The 23,021-nt window shown below is 39.2% G+C and overlaps 1 protein-coding gene across 1 annotated transcript in view; it reads left to right on the forward strand.

Annotated features, from left to right (window-relative positions):
* EPB41L1 (erythrocyte membrane protein band 4.1 like 1) overlaps window positions 1-23,021 on the forward strand; it is a gene marked incomplete in the record, with an annotated part of 2,183,009 nt that overhangs the window by 772,504 nt on the left and 1,387,484 nt on the right. Inside the window, 1 exon segment of the mRNA XM_044090111.1 lies at window positions 18,666-18,830. Within this exon segment, the coding sequence (XP_043946046.1) occupies window positions 18,666-18,830 (165 nt within the window).

Raw genomic sequence — 23,021 nt, forward strand, 5'->3', positions numbered from 1 at the left:
GAGAATCGAACCGGACAGCTTCTTACTGTGAGGTGACAATGCTACCGCAGCACCACTAGTAAAATGCTTAATATTGTCGAAGAAACCAGCCTTTCCTTGGTGTCTTAATGTCCTACCTCCCAGCAAATAACTCTCGTAAAGTTTTCATTTATTTTGTAGGTTTGGGATAATATTGAGGGAGCAGAAGTCTATCTTTTAATGTTAAACTTCCTGCTTTTTAAATTACACATAGCAACACCTTGCATGTAAATCACTTTGGTTAAAAAGTACTGCAGATGTTGAAAGTACTGGTTTCATGTAGGATATCCCACTTCAATGTAGCCAGCCTTTGCTGATTTGTAGGTACAGTCTATAGTGTTCTTTTAATGGCAGGAGTTCACTGAAGTTCTACTACAAAATGCATGGCATTTTGTCAGACTCTGTGTTCACATTATTATTGTTACATGGTAAACTACAGTGTACAAATGTTCCTTATAGCTTTTTAATCAATAAATGCTAGAAGCTGTGTCTTTGAAGAGAAGTATTTCACAGATAAATTCAACAAAGCTCATTTAGCTGAGACTAATAGATGTGGAGACTTCTGACAAAAAGTGTTTATATATTAAGTTTGGTGACCTCTGAGGTTACAGTATTACTTAGGGGGAGGCAGTAGTACATTTTCTTCCATATAAAACATTTTCTATCAGAAGCCTTTTTGGTAAATCAGTAGTTATAGTGCAAGAATAGATAGCTGCCTCACTGCTTGATATGTAAAAACAAAGGATGTCTGTATAATCTAATATAAAAGCCTTAACACTGCTACTGAAGTGGTGACATTTTGGGTAAGGCTTCTTGTGTGAGTTTGGGGTCTTCATATCCTCTGACCTTTACATAAGTCAAATACAGGTTTAGTGTAAAGACCTATTCATATGGCAAGAAGCTCATTTAAATATTCAGGTTATAGCAAGAAAGCAATGGCCAAGGTTCTAGACTGAGCAGAACAAATTAGCACAGGTAGTGGCAATGTGCAGTTCAGAGACACGGTTAGCAAGATTGTGCAAGGTCAAAAATAGCGCATGCTAATGAGTGCAGAATGACATGGAAATGAGGAGCTTTATACAGATTAGTCACCTGTTGCATGTAAATGAGGAAACCTGAAATGGCAGACAGATTCAGAAATGTACAAAAGAGATGTGCTGTGTCTCAGTGCATGCTCATTTTATACACTGAGAATTGTAGTGTACTTGAGCAGATTAATGTTTGGGATAGTGACATCTGTAGATCAGCAAGTTAATTTCCATCCTTAGAGCTTTTACCTGCAGTGTCAAGCTGCAGTGGAGAAGGTGCAAGCAACACCTCAGATAATGCCACCTGAGTGACAGATTGTGGAACTTTTTTGTGTGGGTAGGAGACTATATTGGACCTTGTCAAACCGTGTCATGCACAAAGAAAACTGGGGTGGGATGTGTGAGGTGCCCATACCTGTGGATACTAAGATAATTGTATCTTTAAACGATGCACAGGAACCTTTCAATGACCTAACGAGAACATGTCAAGAGTTGTTCCAGGGCACAGCCTTGTGAATCTTAAACCAGTTTCTCAGCATTATGTTGTAACATGTAAAGGAGCACATCTGATTCCCCAGGAATTTACATGAGAGAACCACTGCCATGCAGGCATTTTATGATGTTGCTAGTTTCCCTGAGATTGTAGTAGCCATTAACGGCAAACACATTGCCATCAATGCTTTACCCACTACAGAGGGACTGCAATAAATCAACAGGAAGAACTTTCACTCACTTAAGTGCCAGGTAGTCTGTAATATGCAAGGCATTATATATAATTTTTCTGACTGCCACCCTGGCATTTGTAATGGTTCTCATATTTGGCAAATGTCCAACCTATAACCAAGGTTCTTCTGAAGAGATTTCCTCTGGCGTCATGTAGTTGGTGGGTGTACACCTAGGCTAGATAAAATGGCCTATACACAGATACGTGTACCATGTAAGGAGGGAACAAACTGCATGCTATATGTGTATGTGTTGTATGTTACAGGTGATACAAGGTGTGCCTTGCAGCCCTCATTGATGATCTTCTTCAGTGATCCCCAGACCACACAAGATGATTGTCTATATGAGCCATGAGACACATACCACAGAATAAACTGATGTATGCATTATCACATCCAGGCTATGCAGGGCAGTGCAAGGACTGGGGATCAGACATAACTATGCCCACACAAATTATGGGTAGGCAGGCCACAGTCAACATCATTTGTATAGATGGGGAATCATGTAACTGCAGCACAATGAGCTGGGGGATGTGGTCATGGAAGTGGTTGGGGTGATACAGTGAATGGTGTGTGTAACAAAATGATATGGGTCTAGGATCATGGAAGGTGATCATGGTAACCATGCACCCCAGGAGGTTGTGGAGAGTCAGGGATTGCATCAGAGGTGGGGGCAAGTTGCCATGACAGGACAATCTATGCTAGCTTATTGTTACAGGATTTGATGTGTTTGGTTGCAGTAAAGGGTTGAATTTTGGAAAACATTTTACATGGTGGCACACCTACAAATATACACCACAGTCAGGCAGTGCATTGCCATGCTATTGCACTATGTTATCAGTAACATATACATCACAATGTCTGCATCAGTATGACTGACATCCACCATATTTTTTTTCTTTTGTGATGAACTTTACCAGGTGGGACTCCTTCCAGGAATCTTTATCTCCTTCATTAACTCTAAAATGTTACAGAAGTATGGATTTTTTTAAAATTCTGACATTTCATAGTCATATGTTATTGATCAAGGTATTTCTGAAGACGTCTTATTGACGAAAGAGTTGAATAAAATTTCTTTATGCTAGTTCGTGAGTCGTTCCTCTGTTGCTTCCAGTGTTTTTTATTTATTGGATTTGTTTTACACTGAGTGCCATTTTTTTGGTTGTTACTGATCAAGATTATACAAAATGGCATCAGCACTGTATATTGCTCTAACAAGGGTCACTTACCTTGGTAGCTGTGCATATACAACTATGTAGCACAGCTGTATTTGCATCACTACCGTAGTACATTGCATTATCCAGGCATGCTGGCAGTAACCATGTATTTCATGGTGGCCATGAGGCATGTGACCAGTTGACTCATGTTTATAGCTTGTGCATGCTCATAATGCTGTAATACAGTGTTATGAATATGACATAGCACAACAGTACATTGTTACATTGCGGCAAATGCGATCTAAAATGCATGCATGTACACAGGGCTTCCATTTTCTTCCTTGAGATTACTTCAGTCTGCAGCGTTAGCTACTTCAGGGGTTGTAGAATGCAGAAGTCTAGTGTGGTGTGCCAGGGAGAGCAAATGTTTTTTTTTCCTCCTGCATGGGGACTTCCAGGAGTAATTGCCAGAACATGATGAGATTTTACAGAAGGTGGAAGCCTGACACTAGCTTACAAGGATAGTGAGTGATGCTACTGGGATCACATTTCTGCTTAGCAGTTGTCAGGTCCATTAAGGTGAACTGAGGAGATGCCACCATTACCTTCGTTGGGAGTCAGAGATTAGGGAGAGACACCTAGTGATATACTGCAATCATTTTTTTCATTAATAGCTTGCTGTATTATGTTACTTGCTTTATGTGTATTTCTTGTTTTACAGTAGTTGAGGAGCAGGGATTGAACATGGTTGGATGGCATTGGAAGAAGGAGCAACATTCATGCCCACACAGTGTGTATGCTATCTGTGGCAGTCCACTGTATAACTGCAGATGTGTTGCATCCATGTATATGTGTGTAATACTTTTTTTTACCCCAATGTGAAATCCTTCTGCAAATACTGTTGTAACAGAGGAAGGATATGTCTGTGCTCACCTTAGTCTGCACCAATCAAAACATTTGGCACTAAGACATCAGTGGCCAATAGGGCTGCCTGTCAGCAGAAAGATGATGATTCCATTACTGAACATAACCTGGATGAGTACTCGCTGATCACTTCTGGGGAGGTTTATTCTTGTATCGTACTGTAAGTAAAGTAATTGTTACTCACTTCAGTACTGAAGCTTTTCTCCACAGTCTCACACTAAAAATAATGAAAGTCTAGATGGATATTCCAGGTTAACAAAATATAAATAAATAAATAAATAATCTTTTTTTTTTTCACATCTGCTCTTAGGTTTGGAGCCCTCTGCTGCCCTTTGTTGGGCTAATGGGGCAGTGCCCTACAGTTTGGAATCTTTATTGTCAATGAAGCAAGTACTCAGCTCATGCACCTTGGAGGTGTGGGGGCTTCCTCCATTTTACTGTGGTACAGAAACTTTGGAGTTTTGGAACTCCAAAAGTTCTGGTCTTGGCTGCCCACATTTTAAAAGCTCTACCAAGTTGAGAATCCGTCCTGAGATCTGTTGAGTAAGCAGCATAGCTCTCAACTGACCAGTTTTTGCAGAATGTCCAGATTTTTGCCTCATATTTTTGGTCTGTTCCTCATACAATTTGCGATTTTCTGGCAGAGTCATTGAGGTCAATAAATAATGACCGACATTTGAGTTTCAGACTTTGTATCCTTAAGAAATTGCATGCTAACACAAATCCTATTATTCTAGCAACTTTCTACAGGAGCAATATTTAAAAATCTTTCCCTATTTTGGGGCCTTTTCTCCCCCATTATTTTGGTCTTTGTCTGGATTTCTTGTGCTAAGAGGTTGACAGGTATGCTATGCAGTTATGTGATATCAGAATAACTGAGAGAAAACTCATTCTTTTTGAAGTAGTCTTGAGTCCTGGAGAGAACTGCTCCTCACCATATCTTCTTGGTGGAAGAGCTTACTCCATGGAAGCCAACTGTCCTAGCAGACAACATGCTTTATCAGCATTAGTCCGCCAATGTTTATTCAGTCATCCGGATGTGGCATATAGGCAATGTTAACTTTCTTTGACCATGGCCAACTAGTTCAGTGTGTGTGTGTGTGTGTGTGTGTGTGTGTGTGTGTGTGTGTGTGCGCGCGCGTGTGCTTGTGTGTTTATGGAAACATATACACATGCACACAAATATATATATTTTATTTTTTTTTATTTATTACATTTGTTTACCGGGTAATGTCAGACTGAGCCAGAGGCCCATTTCATTGGAGACCCGGGGAGAAAAGCCGCTGACATACAGAACAGAATTCTAACAATTACTTAGCAAAAAAACAATAAAGCTCATGACATACAGAATAGAAATTCTAACAAATAACCAAACAAAAATAACAATAATAATATTGTTTGATATTAACAGTATATATAATCAAAAGCAAACAATTATTTATGACACAGATGCGAAGTACAGTTTCAGAACAATGTGCTTGACCATGCATTAGTAAAATAGGAGACATTTTTTTTTAATAGTGGCAGAAGGTTCCAAACTAAGCTAGGTAGTTTGCCTAGGATTTAAGATCACTGTAGCTAGAAGTTGGAGAAATGCAGGGTAAAATGATAGTTATGAGAGGTTGTGAAGATATGGATAGGGTATAGTTTTGCTAGAAGATATTGCTAGGGAGTGGGTAGGCTTTAATCAGGAGTATGGCAGGAGCAGAGCCAGTGGTTTGCTGGATGTACTTTTAAGAGGTGTTCGAACTCATGATGGTTGGGGTTTATTGCTATGGGTTGGGGAAGATTGTTCCAGAGCTTGGTATTTTGTAAGAGTAAAAGGAGGTGCCTAGTGAGTTATGGGGTTGGTTAACCTTTAACATAAGTTTGTTAGAGGACTTGAGTAATCTTTGATTTTATGTTAGGTTGGATTAGATTAGATAGTGCGGGGCATTCATTGGGTTGGTACGCTATTTTGTGGGCTATGGACAGTTGATTTAGAGTTAACATATTAGGGAGTTCCAGCCAGTTGAGTTGGGATAGAGCTGAGCAGTGGTGGGTTCTGTATGGTTGGCCTGTGGCGAGCTTGGCAATTTTGTTGTAGCAGGATTCTAAACTATTCAGGTCTGATTTATGTAGGTTGGTAAATATTTGGGATCCATAGAGGAGGATGGAGAGTAGTTGAGAGCGGGCGGTGGCTAGATGGGCACTTTCAGTGAGGTAAGGTTTAGCTCTGTAGAGGGTACTAGTTTGATGTAGATCTTTTTGATGATGAGGGTGATGTGGTTATCGAATCTTAGGTTATCATCTATTGTGATGCCTAGAAGTTTGGTTTGGCTTGTGGATACTATCTTGGTGCCATTTGAGAAGAGTATAATTAGAGGGGACTAGCATGTTTTTGCTTTGTTATAACTGAAACCTATTACTTTGGTTTTGTTAGGGTTTAGTATGAGTTGGTGATCGGTGAGGTATTTTTCTTTAGCTTGAAACGAAGTTTGCATTTTTGTTTGTAGTTCCTGGGGAGTGGGGGCTGAGCAAATAAGTGTGGAATTGTCTGCCTACTGGACTGTGGAAGCTAGTTGGGTTACAGAGCTGAGGTTGTTTGTAAAAATTGTAAAGAGAAGGGGGCCAATAGAGATGGAGAAGGGGGAAAGGGTGTTTTCCCATTTGATGGCTTGCTGATGGTTAGAGAGATAACTATGGAACCAGGACAGGGCAGATAAGCTAAGGCCATAGGAGGGCAGTTTGTTGAGCAGGATTAGGTGGGAAACAGTGTCAAAGGCTTTTGACATATCAAGGAAAATGGATGAGACCATTTGGCCACCATTTATGAGATTTTAGATGGTGTTGGTAAAAGATATAATGGCTGTGGAGGTGCTATGTTAAGGCCTAAAACTATGTTGAGTGGGAGAAAGGAGGTTATGGAGGAAATGGTTGAGGAGTTGGTTGTGAATACATTTTTCCAATATTTTAAGCTAAGGGGAGAGGATGGGTATGGGGTGGCAGTTAGTTAGTTCTTTAGAGGTTCCACCTTTGTAAAGGGGAATAATATGAGATATTTTCCATAGATGGGGGCATGTTGCTCTGCAAGTGAACGATTGATCAGAACTGATATGGGATAGGCAGTAGAGGGGGCAGCTATTCTGAGGAATTTGGTGGGTAGTAGGACAGCTGCTAGACAGCAGGGTTTGAGTTTGGAAAGGAGTGATATAATGAAGCTAGTTTGGATAGGGGTAAATGTAAATGGGTGGGGGAAAGCTGAAGGGGGAGTGGGTATGGGTAGAGGTTGTGTTGGTTGATTACCTAGGAGAGATGTGATTGCATTAATGAAGTGAGTGTTGAATTGTGTGACTATGGGGTCTGTTGTGTTTGGGGTGACAGCTGGAGGGGTTGGGACGTATCCTGGGTTGAGAGGTTTCTTAATGTTTTGCCAGAATTTTTGGGGGTTATTTGATGAGTTTGTTGGAATGTATGGAAGTAAGTTTGTTTGTCTTTTATTATGTGTTTGTTAGCTAAATTCCAGATTTGTCAATATGTGTTGAGATCCGTTTCATCCTTGGATAAGTGATATGCTAACCATGCTTTGTCTCTTTTTCTAAGTAGAGATTTGGTGTCTGTAGTTAGCCAGGGTATGTGCTTAGGTTTTAGTCTTATTTTTCTTGTGGGTGCGAGGTTATTTAGTATATTGAGAAAGGTAAAGCAGTGAGTATAAAGGTTACACAGGAAAACCAATTGATTAAAAAACACAAAAAGAAAAATCTAGCAAAGCTAGACTTTCCATTGTGTGATGCCTAAAACCTCTTGTATCAGAGGCAACATGGGATATACGCAAATCACCCTTTAAGGATATCAGGCGTTTCAGCTAAATGGCAATTTTGAATGTTCATCACTTTTTCTTTTATTTTTAAGTCTGTTTATGGACAATTTCAGGCCAATAAAGCCAGACCCTCTAGCTGTGGACATACATGTTTCTGCCTTCTTATGGCATCATCAGCATGGCACAAGAGGAATGTTTGACTTTTGGAAACACGGGGCTGTTGTATACAACTGACATCAATAAACATTAGAGTATCTGCAAAATATCCCAACTAACAAACTAAAACAATGAGTAAAAAGGTTACACAGGAAAACCAATTGGTTAAAAGCACAAAAAGAAAAATCTAGCAAAGCTAGACTTTCCACTGTGTGATACCTAAAACCTGATGATGCCATAAGAAGGCAGAAACATGCATGTCCACAGCTAGAGTTGATATTTAGCTGAAACACCTGATATCCTTAAAAAGTAATTTGCATATATCCCATGTTGGCTCTGATACAAGAGGTTTTAGGTATCACACAGTGGAAAGTGTAGCTTTTCTAGATTTTCTTTTTGTATATTGAGAAAAGGGTTATTGAAGTATTGTACAGCCTGATCCTGTGGGAAGTTTTTAAGAGGTGACCAGTTGCTTTGTTGAAGTAGTCAAAAGTGGAAGGGGAGAAGTTTTTCTTGTTACAGATGAATTTATATATTATGGTAGTTTGGGACTGTGCTTGTTTCCTGTATAGGAAGGATGGTGAGTGGTCACTGAGGGAGTATGGGAGGCAGCCAGTTAGGTATCCTAGATTGGGCTTGTTAGTCAGTATCTACTCAAATGTAGATTGCCTTTTGGAATGTTTGTCTAATCGAGTTGGGCAGGATATAGTTTGGGTGAAATTGTAAAGGTTTGGAATGAGGGAAGGGTTTTTGGAGTAACAGGAGTGCCAATCCAAGTTGAAGTCACCTAGGATAATTGTTTCTTGGTTGAAAGTAAATGATGCCCAAGACAGAAGATTTTCAATGGTGGGTAGGTTGTTGTCAGGGAGGAGATAGGCTGTTATGATAAGAATAGTTTTGTGTGGGTTAATCAGTAGTCGAGTTATTAGTATTTCAGAGTTAGGTAGGTTGGGAGGGGCACAGTTTAACTGTACAGTTTTGAGGGTGTGTTTGTAGATAATAGCAACACATCCGCCCCTTTTGTTTAGTCTGTCTAGCCTTATTATGTTATAGCTGGTTGTAATTATGTCTTTGTCTTTAATGTGTGGCTTTAACCAAGTTTCAGTAATTGAAACAATGTCAGGTAAGTAGGTGTTCAGGGTTGCTGAAATTCAGTAATTTTATTTATGATGCTACAGAGATTGAAACTGATAGACTAGGTCATTTGTACAGGTTGTTGGAAGTGGGGGAGTGGGGGTGGTGGTTAGAAGTGTGGTGACTAGGGGGTGCTGAGGGGTTGCTTGGAGGATTTGTATTGTAGTGAGGTAAGACCGTCTGTTGTCCTGGATTGGAGTAGATGTTGGCAAGGAGTTTATAGAAGTTGTCTGAGCTTGTTGGTCAGTTTTACATATCTAAGTGCAGCAGGATTGGAACAGTGTGTGGGTAAGTGTTTGAGAGGTAAGAAGAGAGTGGTTGGAGTGTTGTAGAGATGTGGACAGATGTTTGTATAGGTCTGGGAGTGTAGGTGGGAGGTGGAAAGAGGACGAGTGGGTGAGAGAAGGTGATTGCGTGTGTGTAATTCAAGGGAGGTGGAGTTATGCAGGTGGTAGAGAAGGAGGAGCAGGAGTGCATTGGTAAGAAGGGAGTAGATCTGTGACATAGTGAGAGGATATACTGAGGTGGGGTGGAGGTAAGAGTGATGATTATAGAAGGGTTAGTGTGGTTAGCTGAGGGGTGAGGGGGTGTGGTTTGGCTAGGTATAAACCTAAGGGAAGTGGGGATGGGCAGGAATGAGGGTAGGGTAGGGTAACGGAGTGAGCCTGAGTGCAGTGAGGGTGAACGGAGCGGGTAGAACTGGACTAGGTGAGGGCACAGTAGAAGTAAAAAGCAATCAATTGCTTTGTCTGTAAACCTCACTTAGAGAGAATGCAGTGTGTAGGTGTGTAGTGGTGAGTGTGAGGAACAAGGGTATCCTTTCAGCATATGTTGCTTGGATGCTGTTGGGCTGGTTAGGAGTATGCTCACCTATCTACACAGATGCAGTTCACTAATTAGGAATCTACTGCAATAGCAATGCTATGTAATAGCTACGGATTGCAACAAAATCTACTGCACTTACAATGCTGTGTAATTGATACATTTTGTACAAAACAGGTAATTCTGCAATCCAGAGCAACAACAGTGAACACTTCTGTTTCTGTGTAGGAGGGAGTGAGTTAACTAGTACACATGCTACATCAGAAGCATACCAATAGCAACAACTTTAGACACAATGGTAAAGGACAGCTTCCAGCAGTAAGTTATATTACAGAAACATTGCAGTACAAAAAGAATAAACAGTAAAAGTACAGTTTACGTTGAGGTACTTACTGGAGAGACACAGCACACGTGGAGGTCAGAGCAGCAAGGGGAGAGAAATTGAAAATGGCACAGAGGGTACAGGTGATAGAAATTACCTCGGATTGGGCGGAAATGGGGGAGAGGGTTAGCAGATGCAGGGAGCATGGAAGTAGAACAAGAAAAGCTTTTGGACTAGGTGAGTGCACAATAGAAGTAAAAAACAATCAATTGCTTTATCTATAAACCTCACTTAGGCACACGCATGTGTTTGCGATCATACATGCTCTAAGGGGCCATCTTCATTATCCTAGTATGGAGGGACAAATATGAGGTGTCACACTGGCACATACCATTTACAGCTATGTGCTAGACACAAATAGCCAAGGTTTGGAGAGTGTCCAGTTTGAGGACATAAGGAGAGCATCTTTGCTCTCTGCAGATAATGTTATCCTCTTCGGCTCAACAGTTAACACTGGAACAGTTCACCGCTGAGTGTAAAGCAAATAGGATGACAGTCAGCCTTGTAAATGTGATTTTGTGGTTCTGTTCCAGAAAGTACTGGATTATTACCTGCAGGTGAAAGGGAGCAACTACTTCAAGTGAAGGATTTAAAGAATCCTTGGGTCTTGCTCATGAGTGAATGTCAAGTTTTTTGGAGTATTGACCAATGGATGATTGCAGCTCCATTAATACTGCAGGAATTGTACTGGACTGTAGTGGTGAAGCTGAATCCCAGAGTGAAGCTTTCATTTACCAGTGAGTCAGTGTCCAGTCTTTATGTGCTGTCATAGATTTGGGCTAGTGACTGAAACGTCAAAATCATGGATACAGTCAGTGAAAATGAGGTGTCTTAGCTCACTGTCAGTGACAGAGTGAGGAGGTAATCAGTGTAGTAAGATCATGGAATAGAGACACTGATCCTTAGGACTGAGAGGGGAGACCACCTGAGATGGCTAAGGCAACTACTGAAGATGCCCCCTAGGAATCTTTCATAGGTACATACAAGCATAGAATGCATGGCCCACTAGGAGAAGGCCTTGAGACAAATTCACGACTCCTAGAACAGGTAATATTTCTTAGCTGGCCCTGAAATGTCTTAACATCCCAAAACAGAAGAGACTGTTAGTGGGAACTGGGAAGTAGAAAGTATAGTCTGCCCTGCTCAGCTCAGTAACCCCGGGCCTTTTCATCATGATAAGCAGTTTAGAAAGTCAGTGACTATATGGTCTATCTATGTGTATATGTATGATACCTGTGTCTTTCTCTGTTTTTCTCTCTTTCTATCTCTTTCTGTCTGTATGTCTTTTTTTATTCTTTATTTTCACATCTCATTTGTATGTTTATCTTCTGTTAATCAACTAAGTGACCTCCTTTTCAGTCCCTTCGCAACCATGACCTGTACCAAAGGACCAAGGTTAAATGCAGCATATCTGAAACATTTAGAGCAGGCAGTGAACAAGCATGAGATTTTGTTTTAGCATTTTATATTGCTTCATTTGTAATTGATTAGGTTACATCTCCTCCCCACCCAAGACATACCTAGATGACTGTACCAGACACAATATATTTCATTAAGCATGTTGTCATGCACCCTGATTTGTTTAGGATATCCCATATTTTCAATAATTGTAGTTTAGTGCTTTGTCTTGGTTCCCGATATTGCTTTGTTTTATTTATTATACGCAGCTGTATATTCTGTATTAATCTGCTTGATGTAGTTGGCACCATATAGTCTACAGTTTTAAGATGCATTTAACATGTATTTTCATTTTGTACTTGTATCTGAGATTGAATCATAAGCCGCTGTGGTGCATCGGTAGCGTTGTTGCCTCACAGCAAGAGGTTCTCCCGTTAGATTCTCGGCTGGAGCACCTTCTGTGTGGAGTCTGCATGTCCTTCCCATGGTCGAGTGGCGTTCGAAAGACATGCGTGAATGGGCGTGCCTTCGTTGAAGGTTGGGTGTCTGGCTGGCACCTCGGCACCGTAAAAATCTATTGCCAATCATTAGCGGACTAGAGTTCCGCTGTGGCGACCCCTAACAGCCGAAAGAAGAACAACATCTGAGATTGAATCAATTTTTGTGTCTGTCCGTTGTATATGTATCTTACTGTTATTTATAAATGTGGACCTTTTCTCCCTGGGCTTTTGCTGGAAAAGGACATTTTGTCCAGTTGGACTTTCCCAGTAAACAACTGTAAAATAATAAATAAATAAAATAAATAACAAATTGTAAGCAAGGGAATTTAATTTTTACATTTTATATTGCTTCATCTGCATTTGATTAGGTTATATCCTTCCTCAAGGCAGATCTGAATGACTTTCTACCTGGCATGTACTTCTGTTTCTGAAAGATTTTAAGCACTTCATTAGTAATGCATGTGGTCTGTGTGGGGAGAAGGACATTTTCTATATCTGAAATAAATATTACTATATATTAACGTTGCAAACGGTCATGTTGACATCCTAAGTGAACATGGCTCTTTACAGACCTACTCAGTCTGCTTTGGCTGCTCTATTGTAGATTTCCAGTGACTGGTCAAACAATGCAAAATTCCCAGTCTTGCTCCATGCATCCCTGAATTCTTATGTAGGTGATTATCATCGACTCCCTCTGCCAAGAATATGTTCAGTGTCTGCAGTGCTGTCTTTTTTCTCTTAAAGACTTTTATTGAATTAGCACTTGTGACATAGGCAAATTTACATGTATAAAAAAGTAATCAAACTGCATTAAATTAACATTAACAAACATTATACTTCACATATATTGCTGCTGTCTTAATCAAGAGTGCTGTATACTATTTCCTCAGATCTGCTGCTGTGTTGATTCCAGCTGCAAACATCATCTGGTACCTGTTTTTTAGCTTAGCTCCCCATGACCTACTTCTTTATGTTGATTGTAATGTTAAAAATCCTTATATGTTGTCAGTAGGATGTATTGTAGATGCTGTGCACCCATATTCCAAGACCATGGCTAAAACATCTTCCAGCATTCAGTCTTCTGTTGTCATCTACCTGTCCTCCCTTGGAGATAAAGGTCCTAGCATGGTCAGAAATAGGCTAGTCTTTCCCTTCAGTGCATCATGTGGATCACGTTTAGGTTGTTGAAAAAGAACTGGTCTAGTAGTAAGCTGTCTAAGATGCACACACATACTACACATCTACTCATCTCTTTGCTGTCTTTGACATTCTATCTACACTCAGTTTGCATTTAATGATGTAATGGATCTCTGATGACTGTTCTGCCATTACATTAATAATAACAACATTCAGTATGGTCTGATGTACTGGCCGTTTTGTAAAATATTCACCTGCATTACAGGAAACCCAGAATCTGTTAGCATCCGATGGGGATTGTGAAGATTGGGTGAAGATAGATGAAAGCTGCCAGCCTAGCCAGATAGACTTTTGGAGATAATTCTGTCATCTGTAAATATTAATGTAAACCACAGGCTTGTTGTCTTAAATGGTAAAAATAGTGTTACATGTGGAACTGGAAAAAATGTAACAACAGTGCACTCTACTAACTAAGTAAAGCATGTTGTGACACTTTGATGTTAGGACTCGGAGCTAGTGAGTCTAGAGTGGGGCATCCTTCATATTGTTTTAAAGCCAGAGTTAATGGCCAGAATTTGCATGCATAAATGCCCTTTATTGCTCTGGTTTCTGCCCAGAGGTGAAGAATGTAAATGTAGTTTCTGTTAGCCTGGGAACCCAGGGAAGTGTGAAGAATGATGTAATGTGAACCAGGAATGTGATTTTAAAAACAGAGAGAATCAGAGAGCATTAAGAATTTTTGTCTTGACCATCTAACTCCCAGCACTGTCTTGCTCTATATGTAAGTTTATCTTAGACTTGTGTTTTCTCTTAGAAATAGCTAGAAACTAGAGAGATTAGACTAAGTGTTTTTCTGTGATGTCAGAACTGTACTACTGAATTATTTTAAGTATTTCTCTGTGATCTCTGAACTCTTGACTAGCACTGTGTAGTAAAAAGTATTGTCTTGTGTTTTGACTATTTGTTATTAAATATTTTTAAACCCTTTCAACTGTGGCTGTTTTTGTAGAGATAATTTAAGCTGTTTAGAGTACTTGGATGAATTTGGTAAAAATTGTACAAAGGCACTCCAATAGCTTTAGCCGTGGGCTATACTACCAATTGGATAATAATATTGCATCCTTTTAAGGGCCTTTGAGTAGCTGATAAATATTAGTGGTTGGTGAGAGCTGGTACTATCGTATAGTCTGGGGAAAAAGGGGCACAGCTGGAGAACCTGTGCCAGCCTTCCCCAGGAGTGTCTGTGTGGTTGTATAAACTCTTATCTCAAAGTGTGTGTGTGTGTGTGTGTGTGTGTGTGTGTGTGTGTGTGTGTGTGTGTGTGTGTGTGTGTGTGTGTCAGCTACTTGGGCAGGGACATGAAGCACTGGTTGGACAAAGAGGGTGCTGGAGGTTTTAGTATGCCCACTAGGCTGAGATCTGGACCCTAGCTGTGCCAGTGGGGAGTCTTATTGGGGACCTGGAGAGCAAGGGAACGACCAGCCCCAGACTGACTGTGATCTCTGTGTGCTCTTAAGGGAAATTGCACTTTGCTGTGTGTATTTATCTTTTCCTCCTATATGAGATGCCTGTCACTGGTGTTAGTGGTGAGGATTGAGGCTCCTTGATTGCTGGGGCAGGGCAAGGGCATCACAGTGATGGAGGAAGGTGATAAAATGGACTAGCTTTGGACAGATTTCTTTTTTTTTTTCCGGACGTTTTGGAAGAAGAGCTCTCCTGCCACAACTAAATCTTTGTGGCAGAGAGTGGGTGCTGCCTGTGTGTGTGCATGTAGAGAAATATAGAAGCTAGTTGCTACTGGATACTGTCACACTTGAATGGAGAGCACCTGTGTGCAGTGCCTTGTATTAAACATCCATGCTCATCCTTGCATTATAAGGAGGTTAACGTATAAGAAAAAAAAACATTCTCATCTGATTGGGCACATGACTGTCAGGTGTCTGTTAGACTTTCCCCACGTCTGTCTTTTACTGCCACTAGGCTCTGTGTGGGTTGAAGCAGAATGAATTGTCCATGGGAAAAAGCATGTGACCTGATCATTAGGTCAGGTGAGGGCTGGGAAGATAACAGACAGAGATAAAACAACTCTATTTAATTATAACACTCATTTAGGAATTTCTTCCATGTTTTTGTTTTCACCATTCCAGTGACAGTTGTTCCAGACATTTACAACTTTTTCAGTGAAGCAACGCTACGTCAAATCACTCCTAGAAACTCTCCATCTGTGTGCTTAAGTTGTAGCTCATCCATTCTTTGTATGGATTGTTTCGTCTTGTGCTGCTTCCCTGCTGTATTTATTCATTGTCTGTAGTACATACACGTATCTGTTTTATTCTTCTAAGTCATCAGTTTCAGACCATAGATGTAAACCTCACTCAAGTGTTATCCACACCAGTGACCTTTCAGATGGTGGCCTTATGACTAAAAAATAAACTGTACACATCCTGTCACTTCGTTTTTTGATGCCACACTGTGTATCTCAGCATCTTATTATCTTTACTAGTAGCTTCAACACACCACCAAGTCACACTAACGTCAGGTATAGTAACCTGAATGCTGTCTTCCTCGTTAATGATCACTACACTGTTTCATATGTACTTCACATCTGTTTCTTTGTGAAGCCATTTTAAGTATTCCTGACCGAGTGGCTTTGATAACAAAAAATAATCCCTTGTCACAGGAGGGTGAGAAATGCAACAGTGATTTTGCTTTTTAGTAAACATTGTAAAACTAGCTAGTGAGAGAGTGAGTTCCTTTCAGCTGCATGTGGAGGTGAGAGAACTGTGACAAACCCATCCATCCCAGGCCTGTGTAATTCAGGACTTTGACATTACACTCTTTGTGCCCCCTCCGTATCGACTTGATATGTAGGAACATGCATTGGGGATTACTTTGATTAGCCTTAAAAGACACTACCCGGCAAACAGCAAATCAGCACAGAGCTTGTAAGTACTTTATTTTTTCTGAAGCCTCTGTTGCTTACAGACACGTACATACCTTCTCAGGCTCGGTCAACTATTGTGTTTTGTAAATGTGCATGCAGGCTTAGGTGGTGGTGGAAGCAACATGGGGGACTTAAAACTGCCTTTCTTTATCAGTCTTGATAAATGAATTGTTCCGGCTGTTAATTAAATAATGCATTTTTAATGATTAATATTTCTTTGCAAGGTTTTTAGCACATGTTGGAAACTGAAGCAGAAATGTCTTTGTAGAAATTAATTAACAACATTTGTCTTACTTGAACTTTTACCTCAGTGGGAGTCTCCAACCACATACTGAAGTGTTCACTATAATAATAAACTATAGTGCCCTGCTTTGCAATTATACAGTGCCCAGGTGATGATCTGGTAATCACTAAAAGATTCAGAAGTTAACACTCATTAAATATTCAGTGAACTGGCAACATGGTATAGTGTGGAGAAAAATACTATAACTGGAAAGGTGAATTTATCTTTTAAATAAATGTGTTAGGTTTTTGTTTTTATCACAGTAAAGACTTTCTCTATAAATGGCCATCTAACTTGTCTAGAAAATTTATTCAGTTAAGTAATATACAGTAGCACCAGAATTTCTTATTTTACCATAGTTTATTAATGATCCTTTTTTTTCTTTTTAGTTCATTGAGTTTCCGGACACAGCTTTTGTTTTTATGTTACTTACACATCCACATATTAATTATACTATCATTTAAAGTAATCCAAAAATAGTCGTTTATTCAAACAGCGTTCAAAAAAAATTACACTGAATTTTCCCTGTAAGCCCTTTTGTTTTTATCAAAGCAACATTTATCACTATAAACTGCTAAAGTTATTTTTGTTTCAGTGGAGCATAGCAGATATCCATTTCTTTAGAATGAAGTCTTCTAGTTAAACTGTCAAAGCCATTTTAAACTAATCCTTTTCTCTGAGTGGCTAAAAGGATTTAAATTACAGAGGTATCTCTTTCTTATAATAGTTGATTCTGATCTGCTTTTTTATATTTATGGTGTGTGTATGGAAATTATAATAGTAAAAAAAAAAACATTGATTTTGGTGAGAGATAAAGGTATTTCTGCACCCTTCCCCAGTTTCTGTTTACCATTTTTTCTAACGGTCAAGTAAGGCATTGTTTTTCCTACTTCCTATAAAAATGCATTATCTGTGCCAGTACATTTGTTTTCATTCTGTTACTGTTTTTTTATTCTGCTGGCTTTTCTAGAAGGTTGTTCAAACATCTTCGGAGCTGCTTTGTCCATCACCCCATGTAGAGATTTTTTGGATCACTTTTTCCCTTGGAAAAAAAAAATAATTATCTGCCCTGTACAGTGACTGCAACATGTAGGCTGAGTTAAAATTATCAAGTGGATAGCCAGTCGTACATCTCAACAGTCACTGATCTTGAGGAACGTCCCTAGTTTTGCCTCATATTTTTGCTCTGTCCTTCATAATTTATTTTATTTTCTGATAAATCTCTGAGGATTATTCTTAATAATGTCACACGTTACAGTTTCATAGTTGTTATTGTTCAGAAAATGCATGGTGATGTAAAAAACTGTTGTTTTGTTAACATTTTATAAGTAATATTTAAAATTGTCTCTGATTTTAAGCCTTTCTTAAACAAAGAAGTTGATAGACATGTGAATATTACTGGAGTTGTACATCATTTTGCTGAATAACAGGGTTAATTAAAATGTAGACAGGCTTCTTGAAAAAAAAAAACCGCTGTTTAATGAAATTGTATAATGTAGTAGAATAAAACAGTGGTAAATAAATCAGAGCTTTTAAAATTTAAATTGTAGCACATCTCAGACCAAAGAGCCATTTTTGAAAAGTATACATTGCGGTGTTCATGGTATATGCTTGTGTATGCCTTTGAATTTTATAACTCTGTGACTTATCACCAGGGTGGGGTGTGTTTCAGTGCCAATACAACAGCTGTAGTCCCCCCCCCCCCAAGGTTTCTCTGCACAGACATGAGTACTGTCTTTATTTTAATCTTTCTCTATGATAGTTTGTGGGAGGACTCCAATTCCTGTGAGGCAACTCTGACTCTTACAAGATAACCCAAGTTTGACCATTTTCTCATTAAGGGTACAAACAAATTAAGTTGTGATGCATTGGTAAGTGTGGCAGTCACTGTTTTTTTTCACTGATTTTTCCATAAGGATGCAGAGCTGTAACTGGATACCCAGGCCATCCTTATTTAACTAGTGCCACTGTGTGCCAGGTCTGTCCTTAAACAGAGACCAGCAGACATCCTGCTTGATGTTCTATTTTTCCAGGTTTTTGTGTGACAGAGAAAACCATAACTGTGTACTTCTACATTGCTTTTTTAGATGAGTGTCATGCATGTTGTTGTTCAACTTGTCCATTATAATAGTTTTGGTAGGAGAGGAAACATAAAGGTTGATTTGGATTGTTGTTATGGGATTCTGACAGCAAGATAGTACTGGCTGGTGTTATTATTGTAGATATGAAACTATAATGTTTTTTTTTTCTTTGCTTTAAAGGCCATTGACAAGGAAGAGAAGGAATCTGGAGAAACAGATGCTACATCTGAAAGGACAACTCCCAGTAAAACACAGAAATCACCGCAGAAATCTACGAAGAAGCCAAAGACCATCCTTGCTAAAGTTGCCCTGCTGGATGGGATAGACTATGACTGTGACGTGGAGGTAAGGGCCCATGTTCTCTCATGGACAAAAGTTGCATTCTGTTGCATTTTCATAACATTGCTTCAGTGCTACCTCATAGAAACTGGAATTACAGTGTAGAAAACCAGTTCTGTTAGTAATAAAACTGAATCATTTTACAGGAGCTGCTGCTTGTTTCATGCTTTACTATGATTCATCCTCTAGCTGAGAGCCTCCCAAACTGATCCACATGTTATATTCATTGTACTTTAATGCTACGATAGATATTGATAAAATGAACTTCCTGTATTTATGACTGAAGCATTTTTCCCTATTTGTAATGCTTCCTCACCTGACAATATACAAATGTTCCGCACAAAAGGTGTATGCGTCTTTGTATCATTTACAAAGGAAGTGAATTTTTTATTTGTTCAAGGCAATCATAGTCTTAGTTTCATAACAAAAATATAATTTGCTTTATTAAACCTCTCTATCAGCAGCATAATTTGGCACCCAATAGCTATTTAATATGCTGCCAAAAGTAAATCGGTAAAAGTTTACTTAGAAAGTACTTTATCAAAGTGGCCTGTGCAGTAAAGTAAGTACACATAATTATCAACAGTTAATATTGCTGCTTAAGGCAGTAAGGAATCATAAAAAGCAGAAACAATGTGTTTTGAGGTCTGTTTTAAAAGTCTCGAGTCTGACCATTTATACACTTCATATGGAAGATTTTAGAAACAGAAGCTGTTAACAGATAAGGACTGCTTGCCCACATGGTCCACCCACTTCCCTATGTAAGGGAGGTCCCCCCACTTCCCTGTATAAGGGAGGCTCCTTCTTAATTAGCACCTGACATTACTGGGTTACTTTCCTGACTGTGGTTGGGTCAGCTGTGTTCTTTTAAAAGTTGTGAGAGAAAAATGTCAATACATCTCCATAGCCCAGTCCTTCCTCCAGCTCACCCCTTGAATTTTGAATCTGCTGTAATTTGTTGCTTTGTGCAGTACCTGCACAGATTTATTTATTTTAACCTGAGTTGTGATGTGTTTCGGGAATGCTAAGGTAAAAATAACACAACTGCAATAGATGCTGGATACCACAGGGCCAAGCATTATGACTGCAGTAGTTGGAACAAAATTACTGATAAAGATCTTGGTACAGATGTATGCATTGTGACACACACTCATTTGCAGAAAAAACTGTGAAAAAATGGCATTGTGATTATAATTAGAATTCTTTACAATAAACAATCTGCTGAATGCATTTAAAGTTACACTTTTGAATTTGAAAGTATGACAGTTTTTACTGTGCAACTCATTCATGTGTTCATTAAACTTGCATTTGCTGGGTTACTGCTCTAGATGGAAGTCAACTTACAGTTGTGCATAAGAACGAATGGGGAACGAAAAGGTTATTAACAAACATAAAATATTCAAGTCAATTGGAAAAGTACTGTCTGTGGGAAATTCTTTACTAAGAGGGATATACTGAATGAAGAAGAGTTTCTGGAATGGAAATGGTAGGGGTGGTTATTCATTCATTCATTCATTCATTCATTCATTCAACATACTAATGGGGGTGGTAAATAAACTCTCATTAGTGCAGATCCAATCATCACTCCTTCTCTCAAAATTGTATATACGAACTCAGAGTGTGTGTGTGTGGGGGGTATACCAACATCTGGCAAGCTGCTTCCTGTAGTCCATGATTTGATTCCCTTGGCCTCTGTTTCCATGCCATATGACTCCAGGCAGTTCATTTAAATAGACAATGCTCCTGGATTGTCCTGCAGAAGGGACACTTGTGTCCCATTGGGTTATCCAGGTAACAAATAAATAAAAGGTATATACAGTTAAGAACACTTTTCTTAAACTCATTTTTCCTTATCAGAGTAGTTGACAGTTTTGGATGTGTGATGCATTTGATCACTTGGATTTGCTAAATCATATCTGTGCAAAAATACATTCAGTAAAGGCAGCTGAACACATGGTTTTCTGTAGACATTGAAGAGATTTTATCCACAATTGTATCTACAAAGAAAAAAATGGCAAATGATTTGCAATAGCAGATCCTTAAACTTATACATTTTTGGGTATATCCTTGAAATATCAAAAGGACACATTGGCTGATCTTTTAATAAGTAAAGGCACTATTGCAACAAACAGAAAAACAATGTGTAAATGGATAGTTGCCATATCTAAAAGCAATGTCAACAGATAACAGAAAGCCCAAATCTAACTGCAAAGTACACTGATACACAGATTTAAGGACACAGAAAATAAATGAAAGAATGGCATAAAAGACTAATACTAGACTGGGCAAAACTGTTCATTACTTCTTCTAGCACTTTCATATTTTAAAGTTCTAATCTTTTTTTGTTCACTTGTAGGTAGGTCTCTGACATATCCATGAAGTGCCTTATTAAATAATTTCCTTAATAATCTTTAGTGGTAGCCACTGACACTGAAATTTTCTTCATCTGTGCTCTGCTCCTCCCCAGGTACTGTTTCCATACCTCTTTCCTTCTTTGCTCAAGAATTCTGGACAAAGCCAAACGTAATGGGGGATGGGGGGTCCCAAAATCAGGGACAGTTTTTAAATGTAGCTCTAATTCACTTAATATGGTAATAGAGCAACATATTTTACGTTAACCTGGATGTTCTGTGCAGTTTGAAGTATGAAACTCTGATGTTTAGCATTACTGAGTGACTGTAATCATCAGTAATTAACCAAAAATTTAACAATTTTATGAGCGACGGAAAAAACATGAGACAAAATCAGGAACATTCTGAACAATCAGAGGCAGCTGAGAGATATGGTTGTCTTGCTACAGCAGAAGCATAAACAGCTTATATTATTTATTCCCACTTTCATTTATGTTTGATTCCAAGTAAAATGCAGTAAGCAAGTTTTAGACATTTGTAGACAATAGGTTTATGTTGAATAAGACTTCTGCGATGGTTTCTGCGGTGGTGCAGCAGTAGCGTTGTTGCCTCACAGCAAGAGGTTCTCCCGTTCGATTCTCGACTTGGGCTGGGAGTGCCTTCTGTGTGGAGTCTGCATGTCCTCCCCGCGGTCGAATGGGCATTTGAAAGACATGGATTGAATGCGTGTGCCTTCATTGAAGGTTGGGCGTCGGGCTGGCAACTCGACACCATAAAAACCAACTGCCAATCATTAGCGGATCGGAGTTCTGCTGTGGCGACCCCTAACCGGGAAAAGCCGAAAGACAAAAAACAACAGCAATGTTTATGCTGAATAAAATTAACCCTAAAAGAACTCCCTAAGAAACTTAAATATATCTGTAGGTTTTCTCAAAGAGATAAGGGAAATGTGGAAAAACACAGTCTGACATGTATAGTTCTTCATTCATACTGTTAACCCAGGACTCACTGACTTTCTTTGCGTGGACCTATTGATTTTCAGTTAAATATGGAATATTATATTGTAGATGGAAAAACCTTGTGCTGAAGTAAGGTATATATATATATATATATATATTGTTAGTGTTGCCACAGTTATTTCTAGTTTACTATGCATGGAAAGAAAAGAAAGTCATGGCTGCCCATTGCGAGAAAGTCAGTGAGAGAAGTTGTGATGCCCTAGTGGATAAACAGTTCTTCCAGGGTTTAATAAACAGTGGTAGTAGGTATTATGGGATGTCAGTTGATGATGGTACTCCATGGGTGTACAAAAGATTGATTAATCACAGTGATACACATAGCTGTAGCCAGAAGAATATTGGACATTAGGCAGCACACACATTTGGACACCCCCCCAGCACTGGTACATGGTTACAAACACAATTACATAATGGCAGCTCCAAAATTTTCAAACATTTTAAAGAACAGATAGGAAGTTTACAAGCTGTAGTAATTGATAATAGTTGCATGTAGATAGCTTAAATATACTGAGCTGTGTTTTTTTAAGTCAATCTCATTGACAATGTGTAAACTATCAAACTTATTTTTAATGTACAGCCTCCCCTACAGATTGACTCCTTTGGCAGGTAATGTGTGCCTCACCCTTGATACAACACAAGTGATGTGGGTGGATCTGTTGTGGGTAAATTGGTATATTTCAGTGTGCATTCACTGCAATCAAGGAATGAGGTGGAGGAGACATGGTCAGTGCAGCAGTGTGTGTGCAAGCCAGGTTTAACCTTTAAGACCTACAAGTACTTAATGAAAGGAAGATTATCAGAAGAGTTGGAAGGTACTGGGAGAGGTA

This window comes from Protopterus annectens, chromosome 12.part0 (assembly GCF_019279795.1).
Source record: "Protopterus annectens isolate FY-2018-M chromosome 12.part0, PAN1.0, whole genome shotgun sequence".
Lineage (NCBI taxonomy): Eukaryota > Metazoa > Chordata > Ceratodontiformes > Protopteridae > Protopterus > Protopterus annectens.